The sequence below is a fragment of the Fringilla coelebs genome (genome assembly GCF_963513975.1).
Source record: "Fringilla coelebs genome assembly, chromosome: 1".
Classification (NCBI taxonomy): domain Eukaryota; kingdom Metazoa; phylum Chordata; class Aves; order Passeriformes; family Fringillidae; genus Fringilla; species Fringilla coelebs.
In genome coordinates this window covers 50,935,457-50,949,073 of record NC_140028.1, presented here as the reverse complement: position 1 = coordinate 50,949,073, position 13,617 = coordinate 50,935,457, and the positions used below count along the sequence as shown (strand labels likewise).

At 41.2% G+C, this 13,617-nt stretch overlaps 1 protein-coding gene across 14 annotated transcripts in view; it reads left to right on the top strand.

Annotated features, from left to right (window-relative positions):
- The window catches only part of EPB41L3 (erythrocyte membrane protein band 4.1 like 3), a 96,810-nt gene that overhangs the window by 17,694 nt on the left and 65,499 nt on the right, over nt 1-13,617 (top strand). For all 14 annotated transcript variants that reach the window (XM_084219361.1, XM_084219362.1, XM_084219364.1 and 11 more), the window contains exon 2: nt 13,170-13,390. In XM_084219361.1, coding sequence (XP_084075487.1) covers nt 13,181-13,390 — 210 coding nt within the window. In that variant the 5' untranslated portion in view covers nt 13,170-13,180. The remainder of the gene's footprint in view (nt 1-13,169; nt 13,391-13,617) is intronic.

Here is a 13,617-nt window from a genome sequence, read left to right as displayed (position 1 = left end):
TCTGTGGCTTCAGCTGTAGTAAAACACATGTATATAGTGAAGGTGACAGAGAGCAGAAGGGGTTGGAGCCCAGCTGCAGGGTACCACTTCCCTGGAGCATTCAGGACATCCAGGGAGGGGGTGGATTACCTCATTCATTTTTCAGTTCAGATGTAAGGGCCCTGTGAATATTGGCATGGAGTTTTGTGTCCCCATGGAAAACAGACTACAGAGGGAGCAGAAGAGGGGAAGGAGAGGTGAAATGTGACTCTCTTGTTAATCTAGCATCAGACATAGCTCTAGGAGGAGCTTGTGGTTGTTGAGTCACCGTTCATGATGCTTTAGGGACTAACTGTATTTCCTACATGTTTATTAGCTCCTGAGAAGGTTGAATTGTGCAGTAAGGTATCAAAGTTGTTTGATATGTTAAACTTTGAAATTATAAATGCCTTTCTGAGCAAATTTTCCAGTGAGGAGTTAGACAGTTACCCAGTTACTTTTTTAATTTTTCCACCTAGTATATGGTGTAGAATGTAAATGAATTTTACATGCTGTGACCTGAAGGGTACTGAAGGAAATGGATTGGTATAAAATAATCATTAGTTACAATGCACAGCAGTCCTTTGTCACTTGGCCAGTGGCTCTTGCATAGGTTCCTGCATAAGATCAGGAGGAAAGATGGCAAAAGCCACTGTTAATGGACTTGTTTCACTGATTTGGGCACTTACCTCGTTAGCACATGCGACAAGTTTGAAACTCAGCACATTAAATAGGATCGGGTGTCAAAGTCTCTCACTTTGTTTCTGAATTGTAGCATTCTCCTTAAATTAAGGTAGACTGTAGTGACAGAATTAGTGGCCTTCTGTAGTGGACAGAATTTTTAGTCTTAAAAACACACCAAGAAACATTTAGCAAAGGTAGGTTTAAAGAAAAGTATGTGGGGAAGGAAATAATTTTAGAGTAATTTATTACAGAGTTTGCGAATTGCAGCATCTAGCTTAATTACCTTCACTTCTCCTCTCAAATTATGAACTTGCTACAGAACATATATTTTTTATTATCATTTAAAATGTTCACTTTCTGTTGAGTAACCTATATTTATGTGACTTACTTTTTTTAAACCCTCGTGATTTAAAAGCTGCAAAGAGCTTTTCTTCTAGTTTGTCCATTCTTCCTTGCCTTTTTTTTTTTTTTTTTTTTTTTTTTTTGTGATTAAGCTGTGTTACTGCAACTTTCTGCTTTCTTGTTTTCCTCTCCTCCCTCGTTTTTTGTTTTCTGACCGCTGGCTTGTGGGGACACTTTAGGCCACCTGTCTGTCCCAATTGCCTCAACCCCTTCTGTCCTCTCTGAGCTGCTGTCGTTTCTGTGTGTCTGAACTCCAAGAAGGTCATACACATTGCAGAGGAATTGCCAGATCTGGTGACATCCATCTTCAAAGACAGCATAATCCAGTATAACACTGGGTCAGGACTATATAATGTAATTACTGTGGAGCTGTATGTGGAGCATTTCAGGGTTTAATAGGTAAAAAGGGTTAGAGCCTCTTTAAAGAAAGCTATTTTCTTTGTCAGGCTGTATTGGATGCTGGTCTGCAAATCCTTGTAGTATGGTGTAGCTGCACAGATGGTGAAAGATTTTGGCTTTACTGGATGTTGTGTGAAGACACAGAAAGCTTGCTCTTAATTCCCTACAGAGCTGTTAGTGCAAAGGACCCTCAGGACTGAACTAGTCTGCATTGGGAGGTGTGAAAGGAGCTTCCCCTGCTTTGGAAACATGAAACTAAAAAGGTTCTAAAACATCTAAATCCAAGTGTGACTGGCTCTGGAAGAGAATCCTGCTTTCTGGCTGATTTTAAGTGAGATCACTCTACAGATGCCTGGACCCACCATAAATTTACTTGTTGTTCGTGCATTTCCACTGACCAATTTGTTCCTAGAAGTCCCTGCTCCCACACTATCCGCAGATCCTGGTTTGCATCCAACACATGATTTTACAGCTGGTGTCTGTGAGGCATTAGGGCTGACTGCTGGTGTGTGCATTTGAGTTTTGGGAGTGGGAAATGTTGAACTGCATTTTCAGATGATGCTGGGAGATTGTTTTTGCAGTGACAGTGTAACCTGGAGCACACGTGTCATGGGCTAGCTGCTGGTGCCAACTGAGCAGTATTTTTGTAATCTCTACCAGGTAATTAAAGCTCTGGGGAGCATGGAGATCCCAGAAGAGTTTAGGTATGGAAACCTAGCTGTCTGATGCCATGGGTTTGGTTGTTTAGGCACACAGGATTTTTATTTGTTTGGGGAGTCAGTGGTTTCCTGATGCAGTGCTCCATAGTGGAAAATCTTTTACTTGATATTGCAGGATGTGTTTTATATTCACAACTGACATGAATGCCCTGGAGATTAAAATTAAATATGAAATGAATAATCCATTTCAGAAAAACAAAAGCTATTACAAGTAAAAACACTGTGATGCCTCACCATCAAGTAATCTTGCTGCAACAGACCCATTTAGTGCCCTCAAAAGTTGAAACACAGAGTGTAAAATTAGTGTTAGTATAGGAAGGAACAAAAGGAAAAGAGGAAGATGAAGTAGCAGCAATTTTGTTCCCAGGCCTCAGCATGATGGCTCTCATCACACAGGGCTGCCTTTATTTAACGAGGACCCAGCATGAATTCAGGGTGGTTCCTCTGCATTTTTTTCACTGCCTGTGACTTCTTCCTTCCTTTGGCATCTGCCTGAATTTTTTAAGTTTTCTCAATTATTTTAATCCAGCATCAAGGAATCCACCTGGAGCTCCTAGAGATGGAGAGCAAGCACTGCTCTGGGATGTTGTGGGGGAAACCATTGCTCAAGCATCCTGCCTTGCGTAACCCGGGTCAGACATCTGCTTCTGAGAAGAAGTGATTCATGGCCCCCTTAGAAAACTGCCTTTAAAATGCTCACTTCTGGGGAGGTTTATGGAAAACCTGCTGAAGCTGAGCGTGCTGCAGGGCAGCAGTGCCTGTGAGCCTGTGCCAGGCTGGGAGATGGGAGCAGAGCTTGCAGCCATGGTGCTGATTTGTGTCCTGCTGGGAAGGAGCAGTGCTGGACACTGGGAATGGCTGTGGCCAGCTGAAAGAGGCATCAGGCCACTGGCTACAAAATGTCTGTCTTCCTTTCTTCCATCCCCAAACCACACTGGATTGGAAAAAAGGCCACAAAAACATAAGTGAATTCCCTCCAAACCATAAAAATGGGGGAAAAGTATCCAGTCACTGAAAAAAAAATCCAAACAAACCCAAACAAAAAAATTATACTGCTACATTGCCTTTATAAGTAAGTAATAAGCTGGGGAGGGTTTAATTTGTCAGCGAGCACTCCTTTGTGACTTTTTCAAGCCCTGTTCAGTAAAAGAAAGCAAAAAAGAAGTGGTTTCATTGCTGGACTCTAATTAATAAGATAAATCAGAAAAGTTGAGATTATATTTTTAAATTACACTTCAAATTTTTTTTTACTTCATAGGCTTTTCCATCCCCTGAGCTGGAATGATAAATATCTGGTCAGAGGGAGTCAGAAGCCCTTGGAGGAGATGGGCTTGATGCTGTGATTTGTACCTTGTCTGTCTGATCCTCTTGTTTCTCTGAGGTTAGGCAGGTCACCGGCTTGGGAGCACTGGAGCACAGTCTATTTAGGTACTGCATGAAACAAAAAATATTGTTCACAGGTGTTACAGTATTTTGGCCTGAGGGTAGAGTGATAATGTAGCACACCTGCCATGTGTCAGCTACCCCCATGCAACTCTTTTTTTTTTTTAAAGTTTGAATTGGTTCTATTTTCTGCTCAATATAAGAGAATATGAACTTTAATGATGTGATGCCTGAAGCACACTCAGCTTCTGTGACATTAAATACAACTTTTAAACAGTGAATGGTGCACAGGGAGCCCCATGTGAACATTCGGCTCCAGAGCAATTTAGAAAGGTCAAAACCTCATGTAAATGTAACCCAAGTAATCAAAGTCACTTGTTTGCAGAAAATCAGCCTGTGCCATCGAGGCATGTTTCTTGCCTTTTTACTTTCTGAATGAAGTATTTATCAATTGGTTGAAATCAAACTGCAACCAGTTTTGCTGTGGGTTTTTTTTTTTTTTTTGCCAAGATTTTTTCAGTGAAATGTGGAAATGAGAGGTGAAGTTGGGTGTGTTTATCTGCAATGCTCTCATGATCAGCATCTGTGGGATGTTGCTGTATTCTCCATTATGGGTTTCTTCATTTCCTTCTCCTCCTCCTCACATCTCCCTCCTTCCTGTAATTCCCTGTTGTTTCTCACTATACAGACTTACTAAGTTATTTGTGTGTTATTTCTGGTTCCCTTTACCTTCCTGCAATGCAGTATTTGAGTGGATTAAAGCTTTTTTGGGAGCAGACGTTTTGCTGAAGTCTGTATATGCAGCAGTTCATTGTGTTTCTCAGGGGTTCTGCTTTCACCTTTTGGTTTTTTTAAATGAGTAAAACAACTGTCAGGTTTGGGTTAAATTGTGCATTTCTACAGTTACACCCAGCACTCTCAGAGAGGTGTGTGCTTGCCAGTTTGTGTAGGTGAGATCTCCCAGGCAGGAGCCATCTGCAGGAACTGGCTTGAGTGGTGGGCAGTGGCTGTAATCAATGCTGCTTCTGGAGCTGGTGGATCAATCCTGGCAGTGGGGATGAGGGGGGCAGAGCCACCCCTCACTCTGTATGCAGGGAAGGGTGCAGCAGCAACTGCACCCCATGCCTGGAGACCTGAACAGAGAAATTAGTGGGAAAATGCAGTTCCCTTCTTCTGCTGGTAAATCCATGTTTGCCCCTGGGGAAAACTGCTTGGATCAGCAGGACAGGAAAAAGTGGTCCAAAACATGTTATGATGGCCTCATTTTTCTTCTCCTGTTCAGAAATTAGGGTAGCCTTGGGGTGCTCTAGGTGTTATGACCTCCAGAAGGTGATCTGGTGTTTTCAGGGAACCTGATCAGTCAGATTCTCCATAAACCTTGTGTGCAAGTGGGGCAGCAGAAATGGCAGTGATCCTGGCCTTTATTGCTGTGTGAAGCCCCCCATTCAGAGAGCAAAACAGACCCAGGTAATTTCATTGACTCATAGAAATTAAAGGTAAAGAGGAGACAAAAATGTCACCCTGTGCATCCAGGTGCTCTGAAAAGAAGCAAATGCATGCATTTTGTGAATTTAGGGTTGTCAACCAAAGTGGAAGAGGTAGCAATATAGAAGAAATCTTAATATCTTATGCTTTACAAAGTTGCAAACAGAGAATTTTGTTGCTTTTTTATCAGTAAGTGTCCCATGATGACTCCACACAGCTATAGATAACCTCTTCTTGACTGGCATTATAGTTGATGTGCTGTCTACTCTAAATCCCACTTGGTGCCAATCAAGCTCTTGCTCCACTGTTAGCAAATGCTTGATTACTTTCTGTCTGCAAGAAGCTTGAATGTATTGCAAGGCTTTTATCAGCCCCTCTTTCTATGCCCTTTCCCAGAGTAAACAAATCCAGCTCCTCAAATGTTTTTCCACTGGTCACATTTTCTAAAGCTGCTATTTTTCTTCCTACTCCCTTTTTGACACTCTTCAGTGCATATTTTTCAAAAAAATATGAATCCCAATCTTAAATATAATATGCTGTATACCTCTCCCTGGTGCTGCAGAAGGCAGAACACTTCCAGCATTATGTCCCACAGAAATTCATCAGACCCTCATGCTGCTTCATTCCTGCTGCCTAAGCCACATTTTCCTCACCACTTTTCACTTCTGAGGTCCCCACTGCTGCTGCCATTACCCTTACAGGAATGCAGTCAGATTCAGCACATATATGGTTTTCTTTCAGACTGCTTTGCTCTTTAGTCAGGAGAGGATGCCAGTGGTGTATCCCAGCCTCATCAGTGTGACACTGAGTATGGATCAGGCACTCTCCCATCTTCCACTGATCCCCAAATAGCTGTGGTTCCTGAAATCAATAAGTTTTTACAGGTTGTCATCATGGTGCTGATAACTTTGTAGGCAGGGTAGTCTGAGGTTTGGGTTCTTCTAATCACTTGTACACCTCTCTGCCCCCCACCCTTCCTTTTTCTTTTTGTGATAACATAAGCTATTTCTGTACTTCACTCATGAAAAAGTCATGTGGGGCTGTTTTAAAAGCCTTTCTAAAGATAGGCTCTGTCATCTGTACTACTCTGCTTCCTTTTTATCAGCTGGGACAGATGCCCTGTCAGAGGGAGTGAGAGAGGCATTACTCTAGTTTGACATGACTTTTTGATCCATTGATGTTGGCCATTTGTTGTGTTTTGTTCCTAATCTCATTATTTTTACAGGATTAGAAATCCTTCTGCAGTGTGCTCCAGTAACTTTGATATTAGAAGTGTTCTGGCTTTTCTGCTCCCACTTTTCCTTTGTAAGACTGGATGCTGTGTTTGGTCTTTTCATTTCTTTTAGACCTCACCTGGCCTCTCTGGCATCTGCATAACAGTGGTTAATGATTTAAAGATGATTGATGGTGGTTCCCCAAGCACTATAGGAATCTTTTCAGTGCTCCTGCTGTCTTGAAACCACTTGGCTGACTGATGTGTTTGCTCTGTTCTTCCCTTACTCCATCCAACCTGAACTTGCACATCCTGTGTGTCAAGTGAAATATGCCCCCATTATCTGGTCCCAGCTAGCTGCTGTGAAATGAGGCACTGGAGAATTCAGCCTTTCTCATATTTTATAACAGGCCTGGTTTTCCTTTTTATGTATTTATAGAGACTCTCTTCTTATTTGCCACATCTCTTGGTTAATTCTAAGTCACTTGGCATCCTAGTCTTCATTTCTCTTTTATGTTCATCCCTGAGTCATGTGTCTCTGGTTCTGCTTTGGTGTACAATCCCTTTTTGATATATTCCTCCCCTTCCCAGGTCCTTTCAAAGCATCTGACAGTTTCTGTCCCCAGGCTTTCTAGGTGAAGTTTCTCCAGAAACATTTGGCTGTATTTTCATTTTGTGGTGGTGCTGCCAAGGGATGCATGTGTGCCTGGGAGGAGGGAGTTTTGGGTCCTGACAGGTAACTCATGTCTGCATTTCCCTTTTTGTCCCCTTTGGAAGGTGTGTCTGGTGGTTTTAAGGTGCCTTCCCCATCTCCTCCAGATAATATTACTCCTTTCTTAGATGTTGCATCTGGTTTCCTTTCATCTCCATCAAGAATCTTTAAAGATATCTGTGTTGTGCGCCTTCCTAGAAGGCCAAACAAATATTTTAAATCATGCTATGTCTTGCAACACCTCCAACCAGCTTTTTTTATCATTGCTGATTAACACCTCCCTGCCCATCCTGCAGTCTCCCTTCTGCAGCTGTGCTTGGGCCCATGTCCTCTGCCACCACATCTGTTAAGTCATTTAGCCCGGAGCACTCTCTGCTGGCACGATGGCAACTCCTCCGGATGCTTAACACCGTTCTCCATCGGTTTTCCTCTTGTCTCTTTTCTCATTACTTTTTTGACTGTATTTTCATGCCTTTTTTTTTTTTAATATGCTGACTGTAAATGAGTTTGTGCTTCTATGTGTACATTTAAGGTGCAGTAGTGAACTCCCAGCGCAGCCAGCGTGTTTGCGCACTGAAGCGTAAGGGTTGTGCTTGCTGTGCTGGAGCCCCACAGCTGTGTCACACAGATGGGGTACCCTCCGTGCCCAGAGGAGGGCTGGTGCTTCCCCCTCCCCATCCTGGGGAGATCTAGCCCTCCCAGCTGAATCACCAGGCCCCCAAAGTCACACTGGTGCCAGAGAAAGGTGACAGGAGCATGCAGTTGGGAGGGGGCATCCAGCGGCCCATTTTGGGGTTGTTCCCTCCCATGTCCATTCAGGACACATCTCTGCAGGCCCTTTGGCTTGTTGATGTCCACTGAAGTAACTGTAAGGCCAGGGAAGTGCCTCTTCTGCCAGGCTTCCTGTTGCTGCTGGCAGTGGTGATGGGTCAAGAAAGAGCTGGTTTAACTCTTGGGGACCCTCTGCCCGGTGTTTGTGGCTTGGGTGCCTCCTGCTTGTGAGGGTGAAACTCCTCCACATTAAAGGGGATCAACAGAAAATGATTGTTTTCCTAAAAAGAAACCCAACTGGAATGAAGTGAGCCGAGGTTCAGGCAGTTTAATGAAAACAGTTTATATTTCAAGCTTAAAAGTCGGCGTTCTGGTGTGTATTCTTTTCTTGAAACATATATTGGCATTTCTGTCACTGCTCATTGCAGCAATATTGTTCTCCATATGCTCTTCTCATCAGCATCTCATCATTATTGGATAAATATGTCTCTCATTATGCAGAAAATTATTTTTGAAGTATGGAATCATTATTTTGTTACATAATTTCCAAATTTGGACCTTTGCAAAGATTTATAACAATCTTCAAGAATTACTGTAATTAAAGGAGAACTTTCCACAAAGAGAATTAATCAGATCAAAGAAGCATTTAAATGTAAATCATTAATCCATGCATTACAGGAAATAGTTAGTGGCTATGTATAGTTCATTTAATTATACTTGGTTCAATTTTGTTTTCTCATTACATCAGAATTTACTCGGAATCAATTTGCAATTTCTTGTCTAATGTGACTTCTGTTTGCTTAATATAGCAGATATTTTCCCTAGCATGTATTTATATATAAATAAAGGTTTATTAATGACTGCAGCGTTAATTAAACTGTGGGCTCTGCTGTCAATTAGTTGTGAATTTTGTTGCTCTGTGGATGCAGCACAGAAAGTCTGTGCTCTGAAAATGAGAGGTAGAGTGTCAAATTTTTCAATGTACGAATGTATACAATAGATTGGGGCTGTCACTTGCTGCAGGGGACCAGGAGACACAGAGGACAATATGGTTTGTTGTCCTCTTATGGAAAAAAGTAAATTATGTTCTCTAAGTCTGTAGTGAGTAATTGGTAATGGAAATGGGAATCCCCCAAGCTGCAATAGGTTGGTAGCTGAAGGATAGAAGGCCGAGGTGTTGGGTCAGGTTTTAGGATGTAGGGGTTTTGCATAAGTGGCTTGCAGGTTTTGTAATCTTTATGTAATGTCTTTGTGTAGTGTGAAGGTAGGAAAAGATTTGTTTTCTGTGATTTGGTTACATTATATATAAAATCATTATAGAATGCCATGTTGATTTTTTGAAGTTGTGTTTTAATACTTTGATATTATATTAATATCTATACTCCCTTACCTGTTGTCAGCAGCACTAAAGCACTGACATTTTAATATTTTACTGATATATTTATTTTACACTGCTGACAGTATACATACATTTTTAGCTTCAAATTTTAGTAGTCAATTAAAAGAAGCTAGTTTTGGGCTTCCCCTCTCCCCCTGCTCCTCCCTTTAATCAAAAGGCTTAATTTTCTGAAGCCAAATGTACTTTTGCTTTGGACTATCCAGTAACAGAGCATCTGTGTTAAGTTTGGACTCAGCTAATCTTTTGGAATCTTTGAATACTGGGTTGTAAGCCAAAGTGTAGCTATCCAAGAGCACATCTGGCTTGCATAGTATTACCTCATTTGTATAAGGTAGTGCTCCCAGTTTCTCTTCATTGCCTTGTTTTCTGTTTGCTGGAAAGGAGAATTTGATACAGAGGCTGTGCTGGCTACAGAAAAAGTTTAAGGAGCTCGAGTGTTTTCTTTCTTCCTGTGCTGAAATTCACATTAGAAGTCATGGTTTTGGTACATAGCCAGTTATAGTAAATAATCAAATAAAAATAAGAAATTCTCAGCCAGCTGGGAGCTTGATAAATGTTTAGGCACTACCAGCTATTCTGTCAGGTTTGCTGCATATAAACAAAGGTAGAGTAATATTTATGTTGGTAAATTTCTTAAGATTACTGTTATTTCTTTCAATAAGTGAAATTACCTCTTCCTAGGAGGATTGTTGTGCTACTTATAACAAATGAAATGCTGTCAGAGTTCATGTGGATAAGCAGCTGTTTGCTGAGGAAGGCAAAACAACCTATTGGTTTGCACTGAGAGAGGAATGTTGTTTCCTGCCTTGTAATTTAGGTATTTTCAACCCGCGCTAGATGGAAGGAGATAAATCTTAGCAACTGAGGAGCAAATCTTAGCAAATCTGAGGAGTTTGTAAGAAATGGGATTTGCAATGTGTTTGCTTTGCTTCTATTTACACCTGTAAGAGAACAGTGTGGGAAGAATAGTATTTTGTTCTCAGTATTTGTTATTAAACGTGCTGCATGCATGGGGAAATAAAGACATTTGGAAATGGGCAGCCCTGGGTTAATTAAATCCATCTGCTGTCTGACTAATGATAGTAATATTGTATCCAGGAAATCTCTTATGCTGAAAGATTTGATAAAGCACACAAAGTTTTCTAATAGAACACTCTTAAAGCCAGCAAGAACTCATGGAACTGGAGAGAAAACCAGTGACTCCTAGAGAGTAACTCAGTATTGTAAGGCTATGCTTCATGCAGGAATGTCCCAGAAGGATATAAGAACCTCATTTGTTGTTCCCTGAGATTCAAAATTATAACTGGCAGGAACAGTAAAACTTGCTTACATCTCATCCTACATTAAGTTGTGGTTTATGGGGTTATTTTAAATGTCTGTTTCCATGCTTGCAAACGGACCTGCTACACAGGCGCAAAAATGAGCTTTCAGAAGCATGGTGATGGCAACTGAAAGAAGACAGACTTTTGGTTAGTATTGGCTGGCAATCTGATCCTATAGAGAGTAATACCTCTTTCTAAAGAGAAGTATATATCATATAGCAAGTATGGTAGTTGCTTTTTATTTGCACTGCTCTAAGTAATATCACGAGGGGGCAAAAGTATTGCAACTTAATTCATGCATTACTCTTTGTATTGGTCATAGGTGCTCTTTCATATTGTTTGAGCAATGATTTTTGTAGCTGTAAGTTAGATTTTGGTAACTTCCTAATTCATGGTTTCTGGAAAAGAAAACTGAACACACAGTTTGAGTTTACTGCTATAATTATTTTGTTAATTTGCATTTCATGTCCTCAAGCACTTGTACAAAACAGGGTGGGTGTGGGCGGGGGCAAACTTGAGACATTTGTGGAGACCTGAGTGCTTTTAAAGCCAGGCAGATAGAATGAGTGTCAGATGAAGAATAGTTTATTCCACGTTGATTTGACAGATGGGTAAAGCAAAACTCTCAGAGATTAACATTGTTGTTCAATTTAATGTTTAAAGCATACAAAAAAGAATGGCTTAGGAGAATTGAACATGGAGGATGGGTTTGAGTGATCTGCATTGGAGGAACTTGTTTAGGCTTCCTTCACAGCAAATTGAAGTCGCTCTAGTATGTGATTTATCACAGCTTAAAGCAGGAATTTAAAATAGGTCAGATGAATCCCTCTCTGAAACGTCTGTTTTTCTGCTCTGCATTTAAAGTGACCATCTCAGATATGGACAGCCTGAGTTTGATTAAATGAGCACCTTTCTCACTGTCACATTTTAAGGCCCAAGTTAATTATTGCTTTTTGTAGATGCTAAGGACAATTAGTTAAATAACACATTTCAAAAAGTGGGTTTTTAAACAGTTGTGCCAGTTTGAGTGTAGAAATTTACGATGTGTTTCGAAACACGTGTGTCACATGTTAGTACCTTGAAAATGTGGCCTGAAGCATAAATCTGCCAGGTATGGTTTCTAGTTCTGCTTCTCTCTCGTGCTGTTTTGGCTGGCAGGGGGTGGGAACAGACACCCTCCCTCCTCACACACAGTGCAGGAGCCAAGCACAGGCTGAATGCTGTGACTTGCTTTGCTCTGCAGAGACATGTATTCACTGGAGAGCTTAGCCTTGAAAGTGCAGAATACACAAGTGAGTTTGAAAATAGTAATTGGCCTCGTTTATAACATTTTCTGCCAACCAATTTAGCTTATCAAACATTTAAGTGAAGAAAAAGAGAAAGGTTTGTGCTTCCCTTATGTCCTATAATAGACTTTTTTCTACTAGTAAGCATTGTAGTGTATACTAGGAGTTCACAGTGACTTCCTAGTAGGTGAATTAGCAGATGTATGTTTTGTGGAATCACCTGTAATTGCACAGTAGCCATAGTTACCAGGTTAAAGAAATCATATCCTGATGACTAACAGAAATACATTGCAGCAGACTGGTTTGCTTTCAAATTTCTTAGTAGCAAACTATTCAAGAATCAGTTTGTGAGGTCTGAGAACATATGAATAACAAACATCAACCCTTTGCTGAACTGACACAGTCAGCTTTTTCAAATCCTTGTATTGATAAAAAATCACAGTATTTATTTTAATGTTTGGGTTTGTGAGTATTTAGTTTGAGAATTGGGTGCCAGCCACATATTTGCAACAAAACTATTTAATAAATTAGCTAAAATTTTGAATGACTATTGCTAATATTTTCATTTTGATTTAGTACTGGACAAAGCTAAGTAGAAACATAGACTTTTCACATTCAATGAAAGTTGTGTTCCCTTTATTTGAAATCTAACACTTAGAATGACCTAATGGAAGTCTATATTTTCTTTTAGATGATCTAGCATTTATTAAGAAATGACAGAAACGTAGATGAACTCCAGTGGGGAGGACGGAACAGGTTTTAAGGGCAAATGTATGTTTGCACTGTTGTTGGTGGAGCCATTTCAGATGTTTCTAGTATGTGTAGAATCATAAAATAATTTAGGTTGGAGAAGACCTCTAAGATCATCTAGTTCAACTATTAATATATTGCTTGGAAGCATCAAAAGTACTTGAGTAGATTTCCAAAAGGGAGTGCAGATGTTGAGGAGCTTAAGTCTTATTGATTTCAATGTAAAGAACAAAAGATTTAATTTTTCAAATTTCCACATGGTTTAGAAACCCAAACTCCACTGGATTTTGTTAGATTTAAGGCCCAATGTCTTTCTCTCTATGAATGATGAACTATGTATTCTGTATTTAACTTGCACATAAGTCCTATGATGTCTGTGTATCACTATGTAGAACAAGATTTTTTGGCAACCTATTTTTCCTAGAGTATGGGTGCATTTAGACCTGGTATTTTGCACCAGGGAAGCTTTCCTAGGGATCCTGGTTGGGCCAGTGTGATAGGCACTTAAGTTTTAAAGGCTGAGCATATTAAGACTAAAACCATCTGATCTCTCCTTTTGTATGCCTAACTTACAAACTCACAGCCATGAGATTGTACTCAGTAGGCCTGCTCACCCTGTCTTGCAGAATAACCAACCATGACTACAGAATCGGGATCGGACTCCGAGTCCAAGGATAAAGAGCAGGATCAGGAGGAGAGCCCTGCGCAGGAAGGGGCGGCGGAGACCCAGCCGCAGGAGCAGCAGCCGCAGCAGCCGCAGCAGCAGCAGCCGAGTGAGGAGCCGCAGACCGAGCTCGAGCAGTTCTCGGCTGTGGCAGCGCACAGCACGCCGGTGAGAAAGGAGCAGGTAAGGCAGCCCATGCACACAGACTGGCTGAGCGCAACTGCCCCAGTACCCAGCTACTGCTCCCGGGGAATAGCCAGCCTGGCACCTGTGGAGTGCAAGTGTGTGTCCAGATACGCGTGGAAGGGTGTTTGATGGGATGCTGTAGGTCTGGGCTGGTTGGTCCTTCGCGTTGAAAGGAAAATAGTTCTCACGCGGAATGTTTTCAAATTCGCGGCAGGTATTTCTGT